Source organism: Lissotriton vulgaris, chromosome 12 (assembly GCF_964263255.1).
Source record: "Lissotriton vulgaris chromosome 12, aLisVul1.2, whole genome shotgun sequence".
NCBI classification, from domain to species: domain Eukaryota; kingdom Metazoa; phylum Chordata; class Amphibia; order Caudata; family Salamandridae; genus Lissotriton; species Lissotriton vulgaris.
This window is the reverse complement of record NC_141700.1, coordinates 257275253-257294624: the sequence shown is the minus strand read 5'-3', so window position 1 is coordinate 257294624 and position 19372 is coordinate 257275253. Positions and strand designations below refer to the sequence as shown.

General features: G+C 48.3%; 1 protein-coding gene across 1 annotated transcript in view; it reads left to right on the top strand.

The window, feature by feature from the left end:
• CSNK2A2 (casein kinase 2 alpha 2) overlaps positions 1–19372 on the top strand; it is a 364482-nt gene that overhangs the window by 217568 nt on the left and 127542 nt on the right. The window contains exons 6-7 of the mRNA XM_086947793.1: positions 5138–5221; positions 6105–6215. Coding sequence (XP_086803919.1) covers positions 5138–5221; positions 6105–6215 — 195 coding nt within the window. The remainder of the gene's footprint in view (positions 1–5137; positions 5222–6104; positions 6216–19372) is intronic.

Here is a 19372-nt window from a genome sequence, read left to right as displayed (position 1 = left end):
CACAGATAAAGACAAGAAACTGCTGAATCAACTGGGATTGGAGCTGGTAATAAGCTCAGCTGTGGTTTCTTCAACTAGGGGGGTAGCAATCTTGAAAGATAAAAGATTTAAAGCAGAAATAATTAAATCAACACACGACACAAGGGAAAGGTGGGCGATTACTCAACTATGCATCAACAATACGAAGTTTGTAGCCTGTGTTGTATATGGCCCTAACAAAGATGAACCCAGAATATTTGATCAGCTAAATATAGCATTACTAGACTGGGAGGGAGAATTGATAGTGATGGGAGATTTCAACTGTATCTTGAACTGCCAAATAGACACTACTCGGCCGGGTAATCACAAACTAAATTCCAAAACTAGAGCTTCTATTCTAGATCTATGTAAGACGCACAATGTCAAAGATGTATGGAGATACTTACACCCAAACTCTCCTGGCTACACATATTATTCAGCACCTCACAAATTATGCTCCCGACTAGACATGGCCTTTGTTTCAGATTTCTTGATGAATTCTGCATCAATAGTAATCTACCCCCGCATCTCATCCGAACATAACCCCATCATGGTGGAATTTTCTATCTCCTCGAATCGCAAACCTCCCAGACCTTTTACGTTCCCTAGGAATTTAATTTCAGACACGTCCTATATTTTGCAGTGAAAACATCATATAATAGAATTTTTAGACATCAACAGAAATACTGCTTCATGTTTAATAGTATGGGACACCTGTAAGGCAAGCATCCGAGGGTTCACGCAATCTTATGTCCTGAAACAGAATTATGAAAGACGTAAGAACGATGTAGCCTTGACTTCTGATATTGCTGCTGGAGAGATTCGGTTAGCACTAGCCTTAAGAGATAACTTACCTACTCTGGAAATCTGCGCAAATCTCTGCCAGCTAAAATGTAAGACCAAAGAAAAACTTTTTAAAAAAAATAGTGCTCAGATACATAAATATAAATTTTCCAATTATGAGGGTGGAGACAAAATAGGCAAAATTTTGGCCTTTAAAGTGGCAGAAGATAGAGTAGATTCCACGATTACTCAAATAACGGGACTTGACAACAAGAAATATAGTCAACCAAATAATATCACCCAACAGTTCGCTAAATACTACGAAGCTTTGTACACCCCGGAATGTACGCTAACGGTTCTGTAATTGAGGATTACTTAAGAGAAAATCTAACGAACCAACTAACCGCGACTGAAGTAGACGCTCTGGCCATAGGCATAACGAGAAAAGAACTAAGAGGCTATACTATCATTGCCTATAGGGAAAGCCACAGGGGAAGATACCATTCCATTGGAAATCTATAAACTTTGCTCAGATGAACTAATACCTTCTCTTAAAGAGATAAATAAATAACAAAATTAAAAAAATGGGAAAGAAAAAAGAAAATTTCTCCGTCAGTCCAGAAATGCCTATAATAGGAACATCCTCAACTCCAAAAAATAATTTTTCCAATCAGAACTGGGGACTCCAAGAACAGACCTCACAAGCATTTCGAAATGGTCAAACACCAATCTAACAATCTGGCCAAACCTCTAAAAAAAAACTCAAATCCCTATTATTAGAGAAATTCTCCTCCTTATTCTCTGACAAAATCACTGCCCTAGGAAACAAACTTAGATCTGCCACCTACTCTCCCTTTTCCGGCTCTGCCTCCTCCTTGAGCGCTGCACCCCCAGGCATCACCCAAAAACCAAGCGCACTGGACCAACTTCAAAGTATATGACGAACACTGTCTTGAAAATTCTATCCTCCTTTAACCCGAACCACTTTAATGACCCACTCACCTCTAACTGCCGCCGCTCAATCCATCATTCCTAGTTGGACTGCAATAATTAACGCTTCCCTTCTACAGGGGTCGATACCTGACAGAAAGCCGACCAAGTCCTCCCCATTCCAAAAAAAACGTCGCTGGATCCTGCTTTCCCTGACCACTTTAGACATATATCTAATATCTCACTCTTAGCTAAAGTTCTGGAGAAATTTGTGCAACAGCAGCTGAGTCAGCACATCACCAACTTCCACCTACTAGATGACTTCCAATCAGGATTCAAGCCTGGGCACAGCACTGAAACCACCATTTTCCACATCGTGGATGACGCCCTCCACGCCCTTGACCAAGGCAAAACTTGTCTCCTAATCCTCATAGATCTATCCTCTGCTTTCGATAAGTCAACCATGAACAACTACTTGAACGCCTCAAACTCAAAATGGGAGTGGATGCCCCTGTCCTTGAATGGTTTAGGTCCTTCCCCCAAAACCTTTCACAGAGATTCCTAATCAACGGTAACCTGTCCTCTCCCTGTCCGATCACGGTTGGAGTCCCCCAAGGATCAACCCTGTCCCCCACCCTCTTCAACCTTTACCTCAAACCGCTAGCCGAAGTACTACGCACTGCAAATATATCCTACTACATGTATGCCGACGACACCCAGATCTACATCAAAATCTCTTCTCCAATGGCTCACCTCTAACCAGCTCAAACACACCGCAGAAAAAACTGCATTTCTCCTACCCCACCCAAAACCAAACCTGACATTCAGGAATGAATTAAGGCAATGACCGCTCTAAACTGCCCACCGACCATAGTGGACTCTGCCAAGTCCCTTGGAATAACCCTTAACTGCAGCCTGAACATGCGTGACCACATCAACTCGATGGCCAAATGAGCCAAATTTCACCTGAGCTAGCGTAGGAAACTGAAACCTCTCCTCGACACTCACGACCTAAAAATGGCAGTCCAGGCACTAGTCTTCTCTAGACTGGAATATGGTTGCTCTACCCTCTTGAGTTTACCCAAGACCTCCCTGGCCCCGTTAAAAGCCTGCCTCAACGCGGCCACCAGACTTCTAACAGGCTCAAGGAAATTCAACCACATTTCACCGCACCTGAAAACTCTGAACTGGCTTCATCTTGAGCCCAGAATTCAACTTAAATTTGCATGTATCACGCACAAGGCTCTATACTCAAACTCCACTGCATTTCTTGCCCAGAAACTCATGCTATCCGGAGGAGCCAGACACTCCAGTTCCGCCAGAGACCTTTTGCTCCAACCAGCACGCTTGCGATAAAAAAAACACACATGCAATCTGGCCTTCTCTGGGGCCGCACCAAGAATATGGAACTCACTCCCACCTGGCATTAGAAGAATTCCATCATTGGCACTCTTTAAAAAGGATGCTGAAACCTTTCTAATGGGCAATTTCTTCTCCTAAATTTTGCCCTGAAATCACCTCCGCAACCCTGTCCTGTTTCCGTTTACTGCTTCTCATTGGTCTATCGGGATGCTATCCACCCGGCACCTCTGGACATCCCACCCTGGGATCTGGGACCTCCTGCATTCAAACCCTCCCTCCAGAGTCTCTTGTATACAACTTGTAAATCCTGTAATGCTCTCCTATACCCTAACGGGTCAAGTTTACTTGTGTTTATCCCGAATGTAGCCACCTAGCCACCTAGAATTTTGTAAAGCGTTCTGATACCTTAACGGGTCAAGTTTGCGCTCTATAAAACACAAATAAATAAAGGTGCATTTAGCAGAAAGCTTGGCATACACACAGGGTTACATTGAGAGAGGTTTCTTCACATCACCTGTCATCAAATTGTTCTTAGATGGAGCAAAAAGAATTACACCCACAAAGAGGATGACGGCTCCTTCATGGAATTTAAATATTGTGCTCACACAATTGGTGACACTTTTTGAACCTTTATATAAGGCAACATTACAAATGCTCTCTCTAAAGACTGCCTTTTTAGTGGCTATAAGGTCACTGCGCAGAGTTAGTAAGTTAAAAGCACTCATGATGCAAGAACCTTACTTTCAAGTTCACAAAAACAGATTTGTCATGAGAACGGACCCACAGTTCATGCCAAAGTTGGTCTTGGTTCCACACGAACCAAAGTATTCAGATACCAAGCTTCTTTCAAAAACCGAAAATGCACGCAAAGGAGAATATTACACACACTAGTTGCAAGACTGGCAAAAATGTACCACATCGAAAGGAGAAAAGCTGACAGAAAAACAAAGCAACTCTTCGTATCATTCGCAGAACACAATTGCAAGATGGATAGCACAAACTATTCAGTTGTGCCACGAGAATGGAAGAGAAACGTTCCAAAACAGTCCTGGCGCACACTCGAGAAGGAAAAAAAGGGAGCAACCATCGCTTTCCTAGCAAATAGTCCACTACAAAACATTTGTATGGCAGCAACTTTGTCATCAGTGCACATGTTCACCAGACACTATTGTGTAGATTTTCAAATGAACAAGGTAGCGCAAGCAGGACCAAGGGTCTTACATCTGTTTTCAAATCAAAGCTCCTATTCAACCCAACCACCACTGTAGTACCAAAGTGCTACGAAATCTATGCACAGCATGTGACTCCAGAAAAGTATCACGCTGCAAAAAGTATAGTTTCTTACCGTCAGTGTTATTTTGCAGCTTGAAGAATTTTCCTGATTCGCAAGCGAACCCATCCTCCTCCGCCAAGCTGATGAGGAGAAAAAAAAAAGGAATCTGAAGACCAAAGGTGGGAGCTTCCAGAGGAAGCGTGTTGACGTCACAAAGGGCACCACATGGAGGCACCTCTATGCCCACCAACAACAAACACAAAAATAGGACAAACGTTTTTGGGAAGAATTCCACACCCAAAGACTAGATGGAGTAATGCACAACATGTGAATCCAGAAAATTAGTCAAGCTGCAGAACTACACCAACAGGTGAAAAACTAAGATATTGGCCTGTGAACGCCATCAGCTAGTTTTTTTTGGGGGGGGGGGGATATTATAATGGAAAGCACCTCCATTTATATTCCCCTGCAAATCAAGGATGCAGTTTCATAATGAATGTTTAACAAATGATTTTCTGATCACAGATAGGTCTGTAGGACAGTGGAATGACAAATAATTACCCTGGGTTTGCTTCAATATGGGCTTGCAGAGTGATGCTAAAATAGGCTAGTTCTTGGTGGGTAGAAAGCTGATTGAAAGACCATCGGTCCCTACTATCTATATTCTAGTACTTGTAGTTCCTGTTTAAGGGAGTGCTTACATTTCTATCCAGAGCAGGAGTTTATCAGCGACAGCTTGGAATCAGTGTACTTCTACTCTGTCTTCCTCAGGCTCTGGATTACTGTCACAGTATGGGAATAATGCACCGAGATGTCAAACCACATAACGTCATGATCGATCATCAACAGAAAAAGGTAAGATGTTGAGACTATTAAGTATGAAAAATGGTAGTGCAGTTAGAATAGCTCCTCTGTTACCATTTTTTGAAAAGTAGTAATTGTAAAGTTAGTTCCCAAAACCTTCCTGCCTATATGGATTTATTTAATATGTCTTGATTGATGTATGTCTTACGCCTGGACCTTATGATGTATAACCAGTGCAGGAATTCAGCTTCATGAATCAGTGGAACGTTAGGGGGAGACATTGTCAAAAACTTGTGCCTGATATATCTGCTGAGCATTGACAGCACTCTGCTTTCTAAAGCTACAGTTAGCACCCTCTATGGAGAGTAGCAGCAGCAGTCAATTCTTTGAATGAGAAACTATGTAAACTAAAGGATCAGTATACTACGTATGTCATCCAGACCATTCAAACAAATCCCTTGTAGTTAAATCTAGATTTTTGTTTCAATATGTAATGGCCCTTTCATCCAGTTTGCCGCTTATTTGTTTGTTGTGCTACTGCAGCAGATGTGTGCACTACAAATTCCACAGACTAAGCAGTGTTTTTTGGCCCCTGTCATCAAAGATCACGGGAAGATGAAATTCATTACCCATCATAACTGGTTGTTTAACTGAAGTGGTTGGGCTTCCAATCTTGGTATAGAATTGAGATGCTGACGTTTTAATAGCAGCCCATCGTTGATTCCAGGATGTGTGGTTTAAGATGCTTTATGCAATCAGCTGTTCGTATGCATTTTTTTGATATGGTCTTTGTTTTTATTGATTCTTAACATTCACCTTTAGTGGATAGATTGGAACTGTTAGACTTTATAAGTATGATATATTTCTATTTACAAAGTAATATTCCATAGAATATTTTTGATTCTGATGTTTTCAAAATTCTCCCGACTTACAGCTGAGACTTATAGATTGGGGCTTGGCAGAATTTTACCACCCTGCGCAAGAGTACAATGTTCGCGTGGCATCCAGGTACTTCAAAGGGCCTGAGCTTCTTGTAGACTACCAGGTAAGAGTGGCTATGTGTAGCATTTTGTGAAATGAATGGAGGCCAGGAGTGTTGTGTTATTGAGTTTGCTGTTGAAATACTAAATACATTACAGTCATAGCTGTTTTGACAGCTTTAATGAGGCCAGCAGCAGATCAAACTATATTGCTAAGAGATGGTGATTATAGGCAGAGAGGAGCTGTAGGACCAAATCAGAATGTTAAAATTCACAATTCTTATTTCTGATGAATACTTCTAACCTCAGATTCCTAATCTTTTAACTATTCCCCAGGATCTGGAAACTTCCTAAAAGCAGTACACCTGCACACCAGTCGGTGTCAGTGTGTATCACCCCACCAATGTTGTTCCGCTCTGGAAGTGACAAACAGAACCACAGGAGCTATCTCCTGTCTCCGCATGAGACTTTTCTCTCAAAAGTATTTTGAAAGTGCATTGTGCTGAGAGCCAAGTCATGCAGTCCTTAATGAGTAAGGGTAACCCCAATACATTCACTACCACACCACCAGACAGGGTTGAAAATGTGTCAAAACCTTTGGGAAATGTGTTTTTTTTCTCATCCGGCTTTGCACTATGCCGTAACTGCCATTTGCATCCCTTCTCAGGGCTCGAGAAATCTGAAAAATGGTACTAGTCCTGCAGGTCTAGTACTTTAAAAAAAACTCCTCGACCTAACTGTAACCTACCTGGCCTCCGTCTCTGAAAGCGGAGCAAATGTGACAAGATAACAAGATTTAAAGGCATCTGTTTGAGGCATATGAGCTGCAGATCTTACACTGTGCATTAGTTCTGTAGTAGGGGATCTCTGTGTATAGTCATAATCTAGTGAATAGTCCCGCCCATGTGCGTGGACCCCGGCAATCAAAAATAATCTCTTAAGTTGTCAAAATAATGCAGAAACTGCAAAGACACTTAAGAGAGAATTTAAAGACAAATAATGCAGCCTATATCCACAGGCTACACTGTCCAGTACTTCAACTAGAAATTCCACCAAAATTCACCACACACAGCCCAGCCTGCTAGTTTCTACCATAGAGAAACCTGCCTCCCCCAGTCAAAGACTCAGGAATGATAGAGAGGAAGGTAGGGACAGACAAGCCCCATAGGCTGCCATTATGTGGCTTAAATAGGATACTGTGCCTTTAAGAGAACTTTCCAGACTTCTCCCAGTATCCCAGAATGCATAGCAGGTCCAACTTACTTTCAGTTCTTTTTTCCGGCTCCTGCTTACAGGACCCTGGCATTGAGCTCTCCCTTTTTCAAGGGTTTATTGAATTCGTTTTTGCACTTTTGACTTTTAAAAGTGTTGCAGTTACTGCTTGGTGTTCTCTTCTCACTTTTGTGCTGTTTTTTAGGCGTTTTGGGGCTCCGAAATGCCTGGCCTTTTTGTTAAGTGCCCAGCATGTGAGAGGAAGAAGGCCAAAAGCGACCCCCATGATGTCTGCATCGTGTGCCTTCCAGAAGATCATGGCCCTGAGGAGTGTGTTATCTGCCAGCAACTTTCTGCTAGGACCCTCAGGGACAGATTGAAGATCAGGCTGGCTGGCCTGGAGGATAGGCGTCAACGCGCTGCAGGTGGATCTGGGCAGCCTTGGAGGGATCCCTCTGCCTCTGCTGAGGCCCCTGGGGGGCTCCCCGGGGGCAGGAAGTCCAGCCAACGATCCCATTCTCCGTCGACGTCGAGGGCTTCGACGACGGCGTCGAGAGGGATGACGACGGCGTGCTCCCCGTCTCCCCGGGGCTCCGGGTCGAGACGGCGCGATGGCTCGACGGCGAAGGAGAAGCCGACGTCGAAGCCGCCGTCGACGTCATCGTCTTCGTCGACGTCGAGGTCTTCATACCGACGCCGAAGGCGCATGGACGTGTATCGACGCTCGCCGTCGAAGCGGCACCGACGCTCGCCGTCGAAGCGGCACCGACGCTCGCCGTCGAGGCGACACCGTCGGTCGTCGTCGAGGCGACACCGCCGATCGACGTCGAGGGGCTCCTCGACGTCGAGGACATCAAGACGACGACGGCGGTCGACGTCGAGGGTGGACCGTCCGACGTCGAGAGGGCGACGTGAGAGGTCGCGCAAGAGGAGATCGACGTCGAAGAGTCGACGTTCGACGCCGAGGATGAGAGGGTCGACGTCGAGGGGACGACGTTCGACGCCGGAGTCCAGGAAACGCCATTCGACGCCGGAGAAGCGTCGTTCTGCGTCCAGCAGACAACGGTCAGCGTCGAGGAGTAGGTCACCCTCTCCAAAACGACACAGAGGGGGCTCTAGCCCCAGGAGTCACGCCACTTCCAGTGGACGCAAGAGGAAGCGGTCGCCTGCGGATGGGGATGGATCTCCTCACCCGTCCCCTAAAGGGTCACCGGGCTCGGTGTACTCGGAAGTGTACACTCCGTCTCGACCCAGGACTCCTACTCCTCCACCCGTACCTAAGGAGGACCCTCCGCCTTTGCCACCACTTCCTGCGGGGGATCCTGCTCCACCTCCGGTCCCTCCGCATGGGCCCACCCCGCAGCCGGTGGTTCCTCCGCCGAGGTCCACTTCACTGCCGTCCCTGCCTGCTCCTCCCAAGGGGACCCCGAAACCGAAGCCCCGGGAGGATCCGAAGACGCCCCGTGAGGAACCACGGAAGACCCCTCCTCGCAAACCGAAGGAGCGCCCTAGAGCTGGCAGGTCTCGTTCTCGCTCTAGGCGCAGATCTTCCACGAAGTCGAGACACCGCCATAGGAGGCGCGAATCTCGCTCTCGCACGAGGTCGTCTGGGACCAGGGACTATTCACCTACGCTATCGGGGTCGCCGGACACCAGAGTGTCCCCGATAGATGACCTGGTTGCCTTTCAGGACGTCCTGTTGAGGGGCGCGGCGAAGCTAGGCATTACACTGACAGTGCCTACTCCGAAGACGTCCGTCATTTTCGAGACTCTGCATCAGAGGCACATGTCTCGTCCCCTTCTGCCCTTGGTGCCGGGCCTGGAAGAACCGGCTATGGCGCTGTTTCTCACCCCGGCGGTGACGAGAGCGGCCCCGTCCAGGCTACTAAAGAAGTACCGGGCTCCCGACTCGGATCCGGCCTTTTTGAGAGCGGAGCCTCCGCCTGACTCCGTCATCGTCACGGCGGCCCGCAAGCAGCATGCCACCACTCCGACCTCCACGGTTCCCCCGGACAAGGAATCTAGGTGGATGGACTCGGCGGGGCGAAAAATCTGTGGGACTTCCGCGACATCCATGAAAGCGGCGAGTGCCACGGCTCTGTTGGGGCGTTACGACCGCGCCCTCTGGGACTCCCTCGAGCGCTTTGCGGAGCATTTACCTCGGGAGCGGCGTGAAGACTTCATGGAAGTCCTGAGTGAGGGGATGCTGGTGGCCAACCAGATAATCAGCGCGGCTGCGGACTCTTCCCTGTTGGCTGCTCACGGGTTCTGCCACGGGATCAACCAACGGCGCCACGCATGGCTCCGGCTGACGTCCCTGAAACCGGACGCACAGCAGAGGGTGGCCAATCTGCCGTTTTCCGGGGAGACCCTCTTCGGGAAGCACGCAGATGATGAAATGGCCCGCATGAAGGCGGAGGCTGAGACGCTGACGGCTGTGGGCCTGGAAAAGCCCAAGGAGACCAAGAAGCAGTACCGCCCTTTCCAACGGCGGTTCGGAGGACAAGGCCGAGGACGGGGACAGGCTTCGGGGCACTCGCAACAGCAGCAGCCGTTCCGTAAGCCGTTCCAGAAGCAGCAGAAGGGCAGAGGAGGCCAGCAATCGACTCCGGCGCCCAAGGGCCAGGCGGGGTCTAGGCCCTAGGAACTTACTTCCCCCGGATCCGTTACCCACTCCGGTAGGGGGAAGCATCCAACTTTTTCTGGCAGAGTGGAGAAAAATTACTCAGGACAAGTGGGTGCTGAATATTGTTTGCAATGGATACAGTCTTCGGTTCACCAGCCCTCCTCCAGCGATTCCCCCGGTCAGCTCGCAGTTTCAGCTGCGCGAGCTTCAGGCGGAAGCGGATATCCTGTTAAGGAAAAGGGCGATAGAAGACGTGCCTCTGTCTCAGAGAGGAAGAGGTCTGTACTCCTGGTTCTTTCTGGTTCGCAAGAAGGACAAGAACGAGTTCAGGCCCATTCTGGATTTGCGACAGGCAAACAAGTGGATTCGCAGAGAAAAGTTCCGCATGCTGTCGTTGCACCAGATCTACCCTCAGTTGCAACAGGGAGACTGGCTTTGCGCTATAGACCTACAGGATGCTTACTTCCATGTGCCCATTGCACACAAACACAGGAAGTTCCTGCGGTTCCAAGTCGGCACCAATCACTATCAATACACAGTACTCCCATTCGGACTGAAGTCTGCGCCAAGGACATTCTCGAAGTGCATGGCGGTGGTAGCGGCGCACCTGAGGAAGAACAAGGTGTTCGTCTACCCTTACTTGGACGATTGGCTGATCAAGGCATCCTCCTTCTCGGAAGCGCGAGCACACTTCCAGAAGACGTGCGTTCTCTTGAACAAGCTGGGGTTACACATCAACATGGCCAAGTCTGTCCCGACTCCGGTTCAATGCATACAGTACTTGGGAGCCTCCATCAATACGCTGTCAGCAAGCGTGTCTCCTTGGGAAGAGCGACGATTATCACTCCTTCGGAAGGCTCAGGCTCTTATGACGACTCCATCTACAACAGTGAGGACGGTGTCTTCTCTACTGGGATCGATGGCCTCTTGTATCTTCCTGACGCCACACGCACGGCTGCACATGAGACCGTTGCAGGAGTGCTTGGAGGACCAGTGGGATCAGAGGATAGGATCTTGGGACGACAAGATTCGCCTATCGCTGCATGCTCTTCAGTCCCTGAAGTGGTGGTGTTCGGCGGAGAATCTCCTCAAGGGGGTTCCCTTTCACAAGGACATTCCCACGCAGACTGTCGTGACGGATGCGTCTCTTCTGGGATGGGGAGCGCACTCCGGGACTCTGCAGATTCAAGGCACGTGGTCACCGATGGAGGCCACGTATCACATCAATTTCCTGGAACTCAGAGCTGTTCACTTGGCGCTGAAGGCCTTTCTTCCGTCCTTCCGGACCAACTCTCTGCTTGTACAGACGGACAATACCACCACGATGTATTACCTCAACAAGCAGGGGGGGGTCGAGATCACGCACTCTGTCACAGGAGGCGCAGACGATCTGGCACTGGCTCCTGGCCAGAGGACTGACGATAACGGCCACCCATCTACCAGGTGTGCAGAATGTTCAGGCAGACGCACTGAGCAGACTGCTTCAGGAAAACCACGAATGGGTCATAAACGACGAAGTACTAGGAGAAGTCTTCGCAAGGTGGGGAACTCCAGACATAGATTTGTTCGCCACCGCCGAAAACAGCAAGTGCAGAGACTTCGCCTCCAGGTACTTCCAGCAAGGGACGCTGGGGAATGCGTTATGGATCGACTGGACAAACAACTTTCTGTACGCCTTTCCTCCCATTCCCCTGATTCCGGCGGTGCTCATCAAGCTGGCCCGGTCCAGGGCTCGGATGATACTCATCGCCCCGGAGTGGCCCAGGCAGTGGTGGTTCACGGACCTACTTCACCGGTCTCTCCTTCCTCACATTCGGTTGCCGTGCAGGCCGGACCTTCTCACGAAGTTCGGGGGACGGATGTTACACCCCAACCTCTCGTCTTTGAGTTTGGCGGCATGGCTCCTGAGATAGTGCAGTATGGCCATCTTAATCTGCCCGATGATTGCATGGACATTCTGAAGGAGTCCAAGAGACCTTCCACTAGGACTTCATATGCTTACAAGTGGAAGAGGTTTTGTATTTGGTGCCAGTCTAAGTACTATGATCCTACGACCTGTAAGGAGGATGTTATCCTTCCTTACCTTTTACATTTGGCGCAGTCTGGCCTTAATGTGCATTCCATTAAGGTTCATCTGGCTGCATTGACTGCCTACAGGAAATGCCCTTCACAGACTTCCTTTTTCCAGATCCTTGTGATCAAAGATTTTCTGGAAGGATTGAAGAAAGTATTCCCTCCTGTCAGGCTTCCCTCGCCTTCATGGGAATTGAATGTGGTGCTGTCCAGATTGATGAAGGAACCTTTTGAACCTATTCATAAGGCTTCGTTGCAGCACCTGTCCTGGAAGGCGGCGTTCCTCGTGGCCATTACATCGGCCCGCAGGGTGAGTGAAATTCAGGCGTTGTGTTGTAATGAGCCTTATACTGTATTTCATGCTGCTAAGGTTGTTATGCGTACTCACCCTAAATTTCTTCCCAAGGTTATTTCTGATTTTCATGTCAACCAGACTATAACTTTACCTACGTTCTTTCAGAACCCTTCATCCCCAGCGGAGAGGTCTCTCCATTCTCTGGATGTCAGGAGGGTGTTGAAATTTTATCTGGATAAAACCAAAGATATTCGTAGGTCTGATCAGTTGTTTATCAATTATGGATCGGTCAGGACCGGTCTTGCGACCTCTAAGCAGTCCATCTCTAGGTGGATTGTGTCCTGCATACAATTGTGTTATCAGAAGGCTAATAAGACCTTAGGAGGTAAGCCTAAGGCTCATTCCACCAGGGGCAAAGCTGCCACGACGGCTCTGCTCCGTAACGTGCCGATTGCTGAAATCTGCAAGGCAGCCACTTGGAAGTCGGTTCATACCTTTGCTAAGCATTACTGCCTGGACACTGACGCCAGGGCAGACGCTCAGGTTGGGCAGGCTTCGCTGCGGAATTTGTTCGCACAGTAGTGGCATTATGTATTTACTCTCCACCGCCGCTTAGTTGTGGGGATGGGCTTGCCATTCTATTCACTAGATTATGACTATACACAGAGATCCCCTACTACAGAAGGAGTAGTTTCTGTCCTGTAACTCCAGTTCTGTAGTAGGGGTATCTCTGTTATAGTCATAAGCGCCCTCCCTCCTCCCCGGTGGAGAATTTTTCATGTAAACAATGCTGCAGGTCTGGCGTTTTATACGCCTTCAAAAAGAACTGAAAGTAAGTTGGACCTGCTATGCATTCTGGGATACTGGGAGAAGTCTGGAAAGTTCTCTTAAAGGCACAGTATCCTATTTAAGCCACATAATGGCAGCCTATGGGGCTTGTCTGTCCCTACCTTCCTCTCTATCATTCCTGAGTCTTTGACTGGGGGAGGCAGGTTTCTCTATGGTAGAAACTAGCAGGCTGGGCTGTGTGTGGTGAATTTTGGTGGAATTTCTAGTTGAAGTACTGGACAGTGTAGCCTGTGGATATAGGCTGCATTATTTGTCTTTAAATTCTCTCTTAAGTGTCTTTGCAGTTTCTGCATTATTTTGACAACTTAAGAGATTATTTTTGATTGCCGGGGTCCACGCACATGGGCGGGACTATTCACTAGATTATGACTATAACAGAGATACCCCTACTACAGAACTGGAGTTACAGGACAGAAACTACTCCTTCGCCACCTGGTGTTGGGCTCTGATGATTGCATGTTGTTGAAGTCTTGGAAGAAGTCTTTGTAGTCACGAGATAGGTGACTCCTCCCTCGGACGATCGTGCCCAGGGGCATTGGCTCCATCCTTAGATCGTGTTTTTTCCACCACTGGGTTTGGATGAAACTTTCCCGCTCCGGTTCGAAATCTACTTTTCAAGTACTTTGACGCTTAAAAACATATTCAAATTTAACCAAACTACTTTGGATTTCGACCAACATCGTCTCGACTACATCAGCTCGATTTCGGTCGTCTATGTGGGCCGTTGGGCCTATCCACACCTTGAGCCCTACACCTCATGGAAAGGATGCCCCAACTGTGGAGCAAAGTTCCCACACAGTGACCATCACGAGATGTGTAACCTGTGCTTATCGCCAGAACACGACAAATCCAGCTGCACATCCTGTGCGTCCTTTCGATCCAATAAAACCATTCGAGAAAGGAGGGCCCGTCGACACGACATGCAGAGATCGGCTCCTGAATCGGTGGATATCTTTGACGAAGAAGTTACGCTCGTTCCCGAAGAAGATTCAGACGATCTCCAAATCGTATCAGAGGCAGACGACTCAGATGACTCCATACCATCGGGTCAGCGCGTGAGTACTACTGCCCGGCCTCATACCCACCACCCAAATCTAAGGCAAAGGTCAAAACTCCGCCTCCGGGGCCCAGTCGCGACCGAAAACCCACTTCAAAAGCTCCAAAATCAAACCCGGCTCCGAAGAAAATACTCAAGCCTTCCGGTAGCTCCTTACCGAGCAAGCCGCACGTGCAGATCCCACCAGCTCCCTCGGCACCGAAACCAAAAGAAGTCTCGGCTCCGAAACCGTCGACTTCTAAAGACAAAATTATGAAGCCAGCGTCTGACGCCTCGAAGCCGACCAGACCAGCTTCCACTCCGAAGCCAATATCTTCGGTACCGAAACCTACAAGGCCTGATTCCGATGCTCCCAAGCCCTCAAAACAGCCTACGGCTCCGAAAACATTACTTTTGGTGCCGAAATCTAAGCCAAAGGACATAGTTACAACTCCTAAGGCTAAAGATAAGCAGCAACCACGCTCGGAACCGAAAAAATCGGCACCGGCAAAGGTTCCGCAAGGAGAAGAACTTTTCGAACCTGATCCTCTACAAAAGAAGATCTACATTGACCCAAACACAGGTCATGTATCCACAACACCACACAAGAAGAGGAGGAAATTAGACACAGCACCTACACCTGCAGTGCCTGTCAAGAAGGACTCTACCACATCTCCTATGCACCCTTCTTCTATGCACCCTTCTTCTCCTATACTTCCTTCTCCTTCATCTCCTGTTCCTCCTAACAATTCACCTCTAAATTCTCCTGAACACTCTCCTCCTCATTCTTCACCACATACACCTCAAAATGATGATGAGTATAGCATAGGGGGAGGGGTACACCCAGGTGAGCCTTTTCCCTACCCTGTTGATGATCCAGATTGGGAGTACCCAAACCCCCAAGATGTGCCAGACATTCCTGACCCACAGTCATATTCATCAAAACCTTCTCCCCCAGAAGACAATATTGGTTTCTGGCACTTACTGAATAGGGCTGCCATTTATCATGGGGTCACTATGCATTCAGATGAGGCAGAGGAAGATTTATTTATTAGATACATTTGAACAGTCACAAAGGTCTGATAAAATTCTGCCTGTGATCAAAGTGGTCATCAAACATGCTCCAGAGGTATTTAAAGATCCTGTACGTGCTAGGATCCTAAACCCTAGAATTGAGAAAAAGTACAGGCCTGCTCCTGGTGATCCAGCCGACATTAACGGACAGCTACCCTTAGATTCACTAGTTGTCTCAAATGCTAGGAAAAGAGCAAACTCACAGACATCAGGTGGAGCACCACCCCCTGATAAAGAATCTAAGGTGATAGGTGCTTCAGGCAAAAGGATAGCTGCACAAGCTACTAATACATGGCGTATAGCTAACACGCAAGCCCTCCTTGCAAGATATGACAGGGCTCATTATGATCAGTTAGAAAAATTAATACAACATCTACCTGACCTATATAAGGCACAGGCAAACAACCTTATACAAGAAGGCAAGTTAATTTCAAATGCCTCAATCAAGTGCGCACTTGATGTAGCAGACACTGCATCTAGAGCTGTAAACACTAGTGTCCTACTTAAACGTCATGCGTGGCTAAGCATTTCAGGATTTAAGCAATAAGTGCAAACTACCATCTTAAATCAGCCATTCAACTAACATCAATTGTTTGGACCAGAGGTAGACACAGCACTTGAGAAAATAGAAAAAGATACAGATACAGCCAAATCTATGGGAACTTTGCAATCCACACAAGCTAGAGGCTCCTTTTTGTCGCTCCTTCTATAGAGGAGGCTCCAAACAGACTGGAGCAGACAATACATCTTCCTTCAAGTCCAATACACAGGCATCCTCCAGTAAAGGATATTTTAGAGGAGGCTATAGAGGCAACAACAATAAAGGAAAGGTCGAGGCAACAACAATAATCAAACCTCTTACACCACAAAACAGTGACTTCCCTCTGCTCCCCCAACAGCACTCCACTCCTGTGCGGGGCAGACTAACAAAGTTCCTACCTGTCTGGAATTGCATCACAACAGACAGGTGGCTACGACAAATTATCCAGTATGGCTACTGCCTCGAACTTACAGCTACCCCTCCACACATACCACCCAGACAGCGTCCAATGTCTGCAGAACATCTTACGCTGCTCAAACAAGAAGTCCTATCACTTCTTCAAAAAGACGCAAGAGAAATAGTTCCTTTACAACATCAAGGAACAGGAGTTTACTAGCTGTATTTTCTAATACCCAAAAAGGACGAGACACTAGGACCAATTCTCGCCCTCAGGCTCCTCAATCACTATATACACTCAGATCATTTTCATATGATCACTTTACAACAAGTGCTCCCAGGCGACTTCCTTACAACACTAGATCTAAAAGACGCCTACCCTACTTCCACATTCCTACACATCCTTCTCACAAGAAGTATCTGAGGTTTGTACTGGAAGGACAGCATTATCAATTCAAAGTCCCTCCATTCAGGGTAACAACTGCACCAAGAGTGTTCACAAAGTGCCTAGCAGTAGCAGCAGCACATCTCAGAAGACAACACATACATGTCTTCCCTTATCTAGACGATTGGCTCATAAAGGCCAAGTCATTCAATCAGTGTGTCCAACACACAAATCATCCAATTCAAACATTGCACGACTTACGGTTCACAATCAACTGCACCAAGTCGCACCTACAGCCTTCTCATACACATCAATATTTAGGGGCTACAATAGACACGTCTACAGCTCTAGCGTATCCCAGTCCAGCAAGGATACAGAGCATTCAAGCCTTAGTCACAAAGTTCCAACATCAACACTCTCTCCCAGCCAGAGTGTTCATGAGACTAATCGGCATGATGGCATCTTGCATCTTCATGGTACCATATGCAAGACTGCAAATGCGTCCATTACAGGAATGCCTAGCACAACAGTGGAATCAGGCTCAAGGACAACTGTGAGAAGTTGGCCTGATATATAATGCTCACTATTCTAGTGAGCACTTTGTATCAGTCCAAACAACCCTTATTGATGATTGGTTGTAAGTCAACCTTATAGACCAGCTATCCTAGTAGCATGGATACGAGCAGTCTTCGGGCTAAACTCTAGAGGGCATGTTAAGCCAGCTGTTATACCATCACATATACCCCTTGAACACCAAGTGAAAGGACACCACACAAGTGTTATGAAAATAAACAGTGTATTTATTTAGATCACAACAGCCCTGTACTCTTTATGAGGACAGGGTACTAAGCACACAACAAAACTCTTACGAAAATACTTTAAGTTGCACAATTTACACAAATGCCCGAGGGGCACGGAAAACCATATACTACAAAAGTGGAATGCGAAATTACTAGCAGGTAAGTACTGGACTAATAGGCTTTGGAATCGCTACGACTGGACTACTGAACCTTCAGATTACTAGCAGGAGGCCTAGGGGACTCGGGTGCAGAGTGTGCACTCTCACGCGGGATGCGGGACAAAGTCTATGGATGCTAGAATTTACAAAGTTATTGTTCTCGGGCGAACCCGACTAGTTAGGCTGAAAACGAAAAAGGATCTGGACCCTTGGATAGTGAGGCTATGCTGGGGCACCGAAATGCCGAAGTTACCTAGCCCAGGGGCTGCGGCTGCATAGGTCTGGAAAGACGTCGGGAATCCTCATTGCAGTCTATGGAGCCTGAAAGAAGTTGTTGCTGGCAGGCGACCAGTGAAGAAGTTCGAAGTGATCCAAGCCTGGATCGAAGATGGAAGACACCTGTAAGCAGAGGGGACCAAGTTCTGAATCACTAGCCAGTGATTAGATGGGCACCAAGATGGCCCCGGCTGAAGTCACCTCGACCAGGTGAGTGGGCGACGCTGGGCTCTGCAGTCTCACGGAGCAGGAGGCGTTGTCGGCGACCAGGATGGAGGTGCAAGCTGTCCCACGATGGTTGCTGCTGTCGACGTCGCTGGAACCAGGATTGGGGCAACAAGTCTTGGCAAATTCAAGCCCACGCGGTGGACTCAAAATGGCGTCTGGAGTGGACCAGGAGGGTCCGGGGTGCTCCTCTTTTGGAAGGGAGCCAGGGCCAGTCTGGAGCAACCAGACCAGCAGTGTTGTTGTCGTCGGTCGTCGTCGGGAAGGCCACAAGCCAGCGGGCTAGTAGCCAGACAACGCGATGAGCAGCAAAAAGCAGAAGGGCCCCACGCAGATCTGGTGGATGCTGGAGGGCTGAACTTCGGTGCTGGAGCTGCTCAGGGTTGGGGCTTCTCGGACCCCAAAGCACTCCCGCGAGGATCCCTCGGCGGTCGTGCTGGGCAAGAGTCGTACAGTCTTGAAGATGGCCGGTCCCTCGAGGTCTCGTCGCACCCACGGATCTCAGCTGAGCTGTAGACGTAGGTAGAGGTCAGAGGTGCCAGGGAAGCCGGGTCTCATCGTGCTGGTCAGTCAGATTCCGGAGGAAGGACGTGCAGCAAACCGCAGTGTTCTTGGATGGTGCCTGCGGATGCAGGGTGACTACTCCTTAGTCACAAGGGAGAAATCTTGAGAAGTCGAGAGTTCCTTTCGTAGAAAGTAGTTTCAGGATTCAAAGATGATCTAATTTGGAAGGGGGCCCGCTCCTATCTTTATACTAGGAAAAGGGGCTGGCACGCGACTAGGTCCTGCCCATGGGTGGGACCAGGAAGGGGGGTGGTTACACCCCTCTCCCATGCCGGACTTTCCCCAGCTCAGGGACTGGTGTGCCCCTGGAACTGGTTCTAGCCGGCAGATGCATAGTGTGCCACTTGCAGTCACCTTCCTCTAAAGCCCTGCCTACCCAGGATACACAAAACCCTGTCTGGGATGGTGCTAGCACCGCCCCTGACAGGAAACCCTTTGTCCAAGCTCCCCTCGCTGGAAGAACACCCAGCTGCAGGGGGTCAGACTTGTGTCTGTGGTGGCAGCATCCATTTTGTGATGCTGAGGCTTGAGTTAACTTTAACCGGGGTTCACAGTTACATACATGTCGTGTCCCTCTAGAAGGGTGGAATGCTAACCCCGTCGCCAGAATTGGCGAGGGGTTAGTATTCCAATTCGTATGACACCTTACTCGACATGTTTTGATAAAGCAATACCAAAGATAGCATATAACCGCGAGGATTATAATGCACTT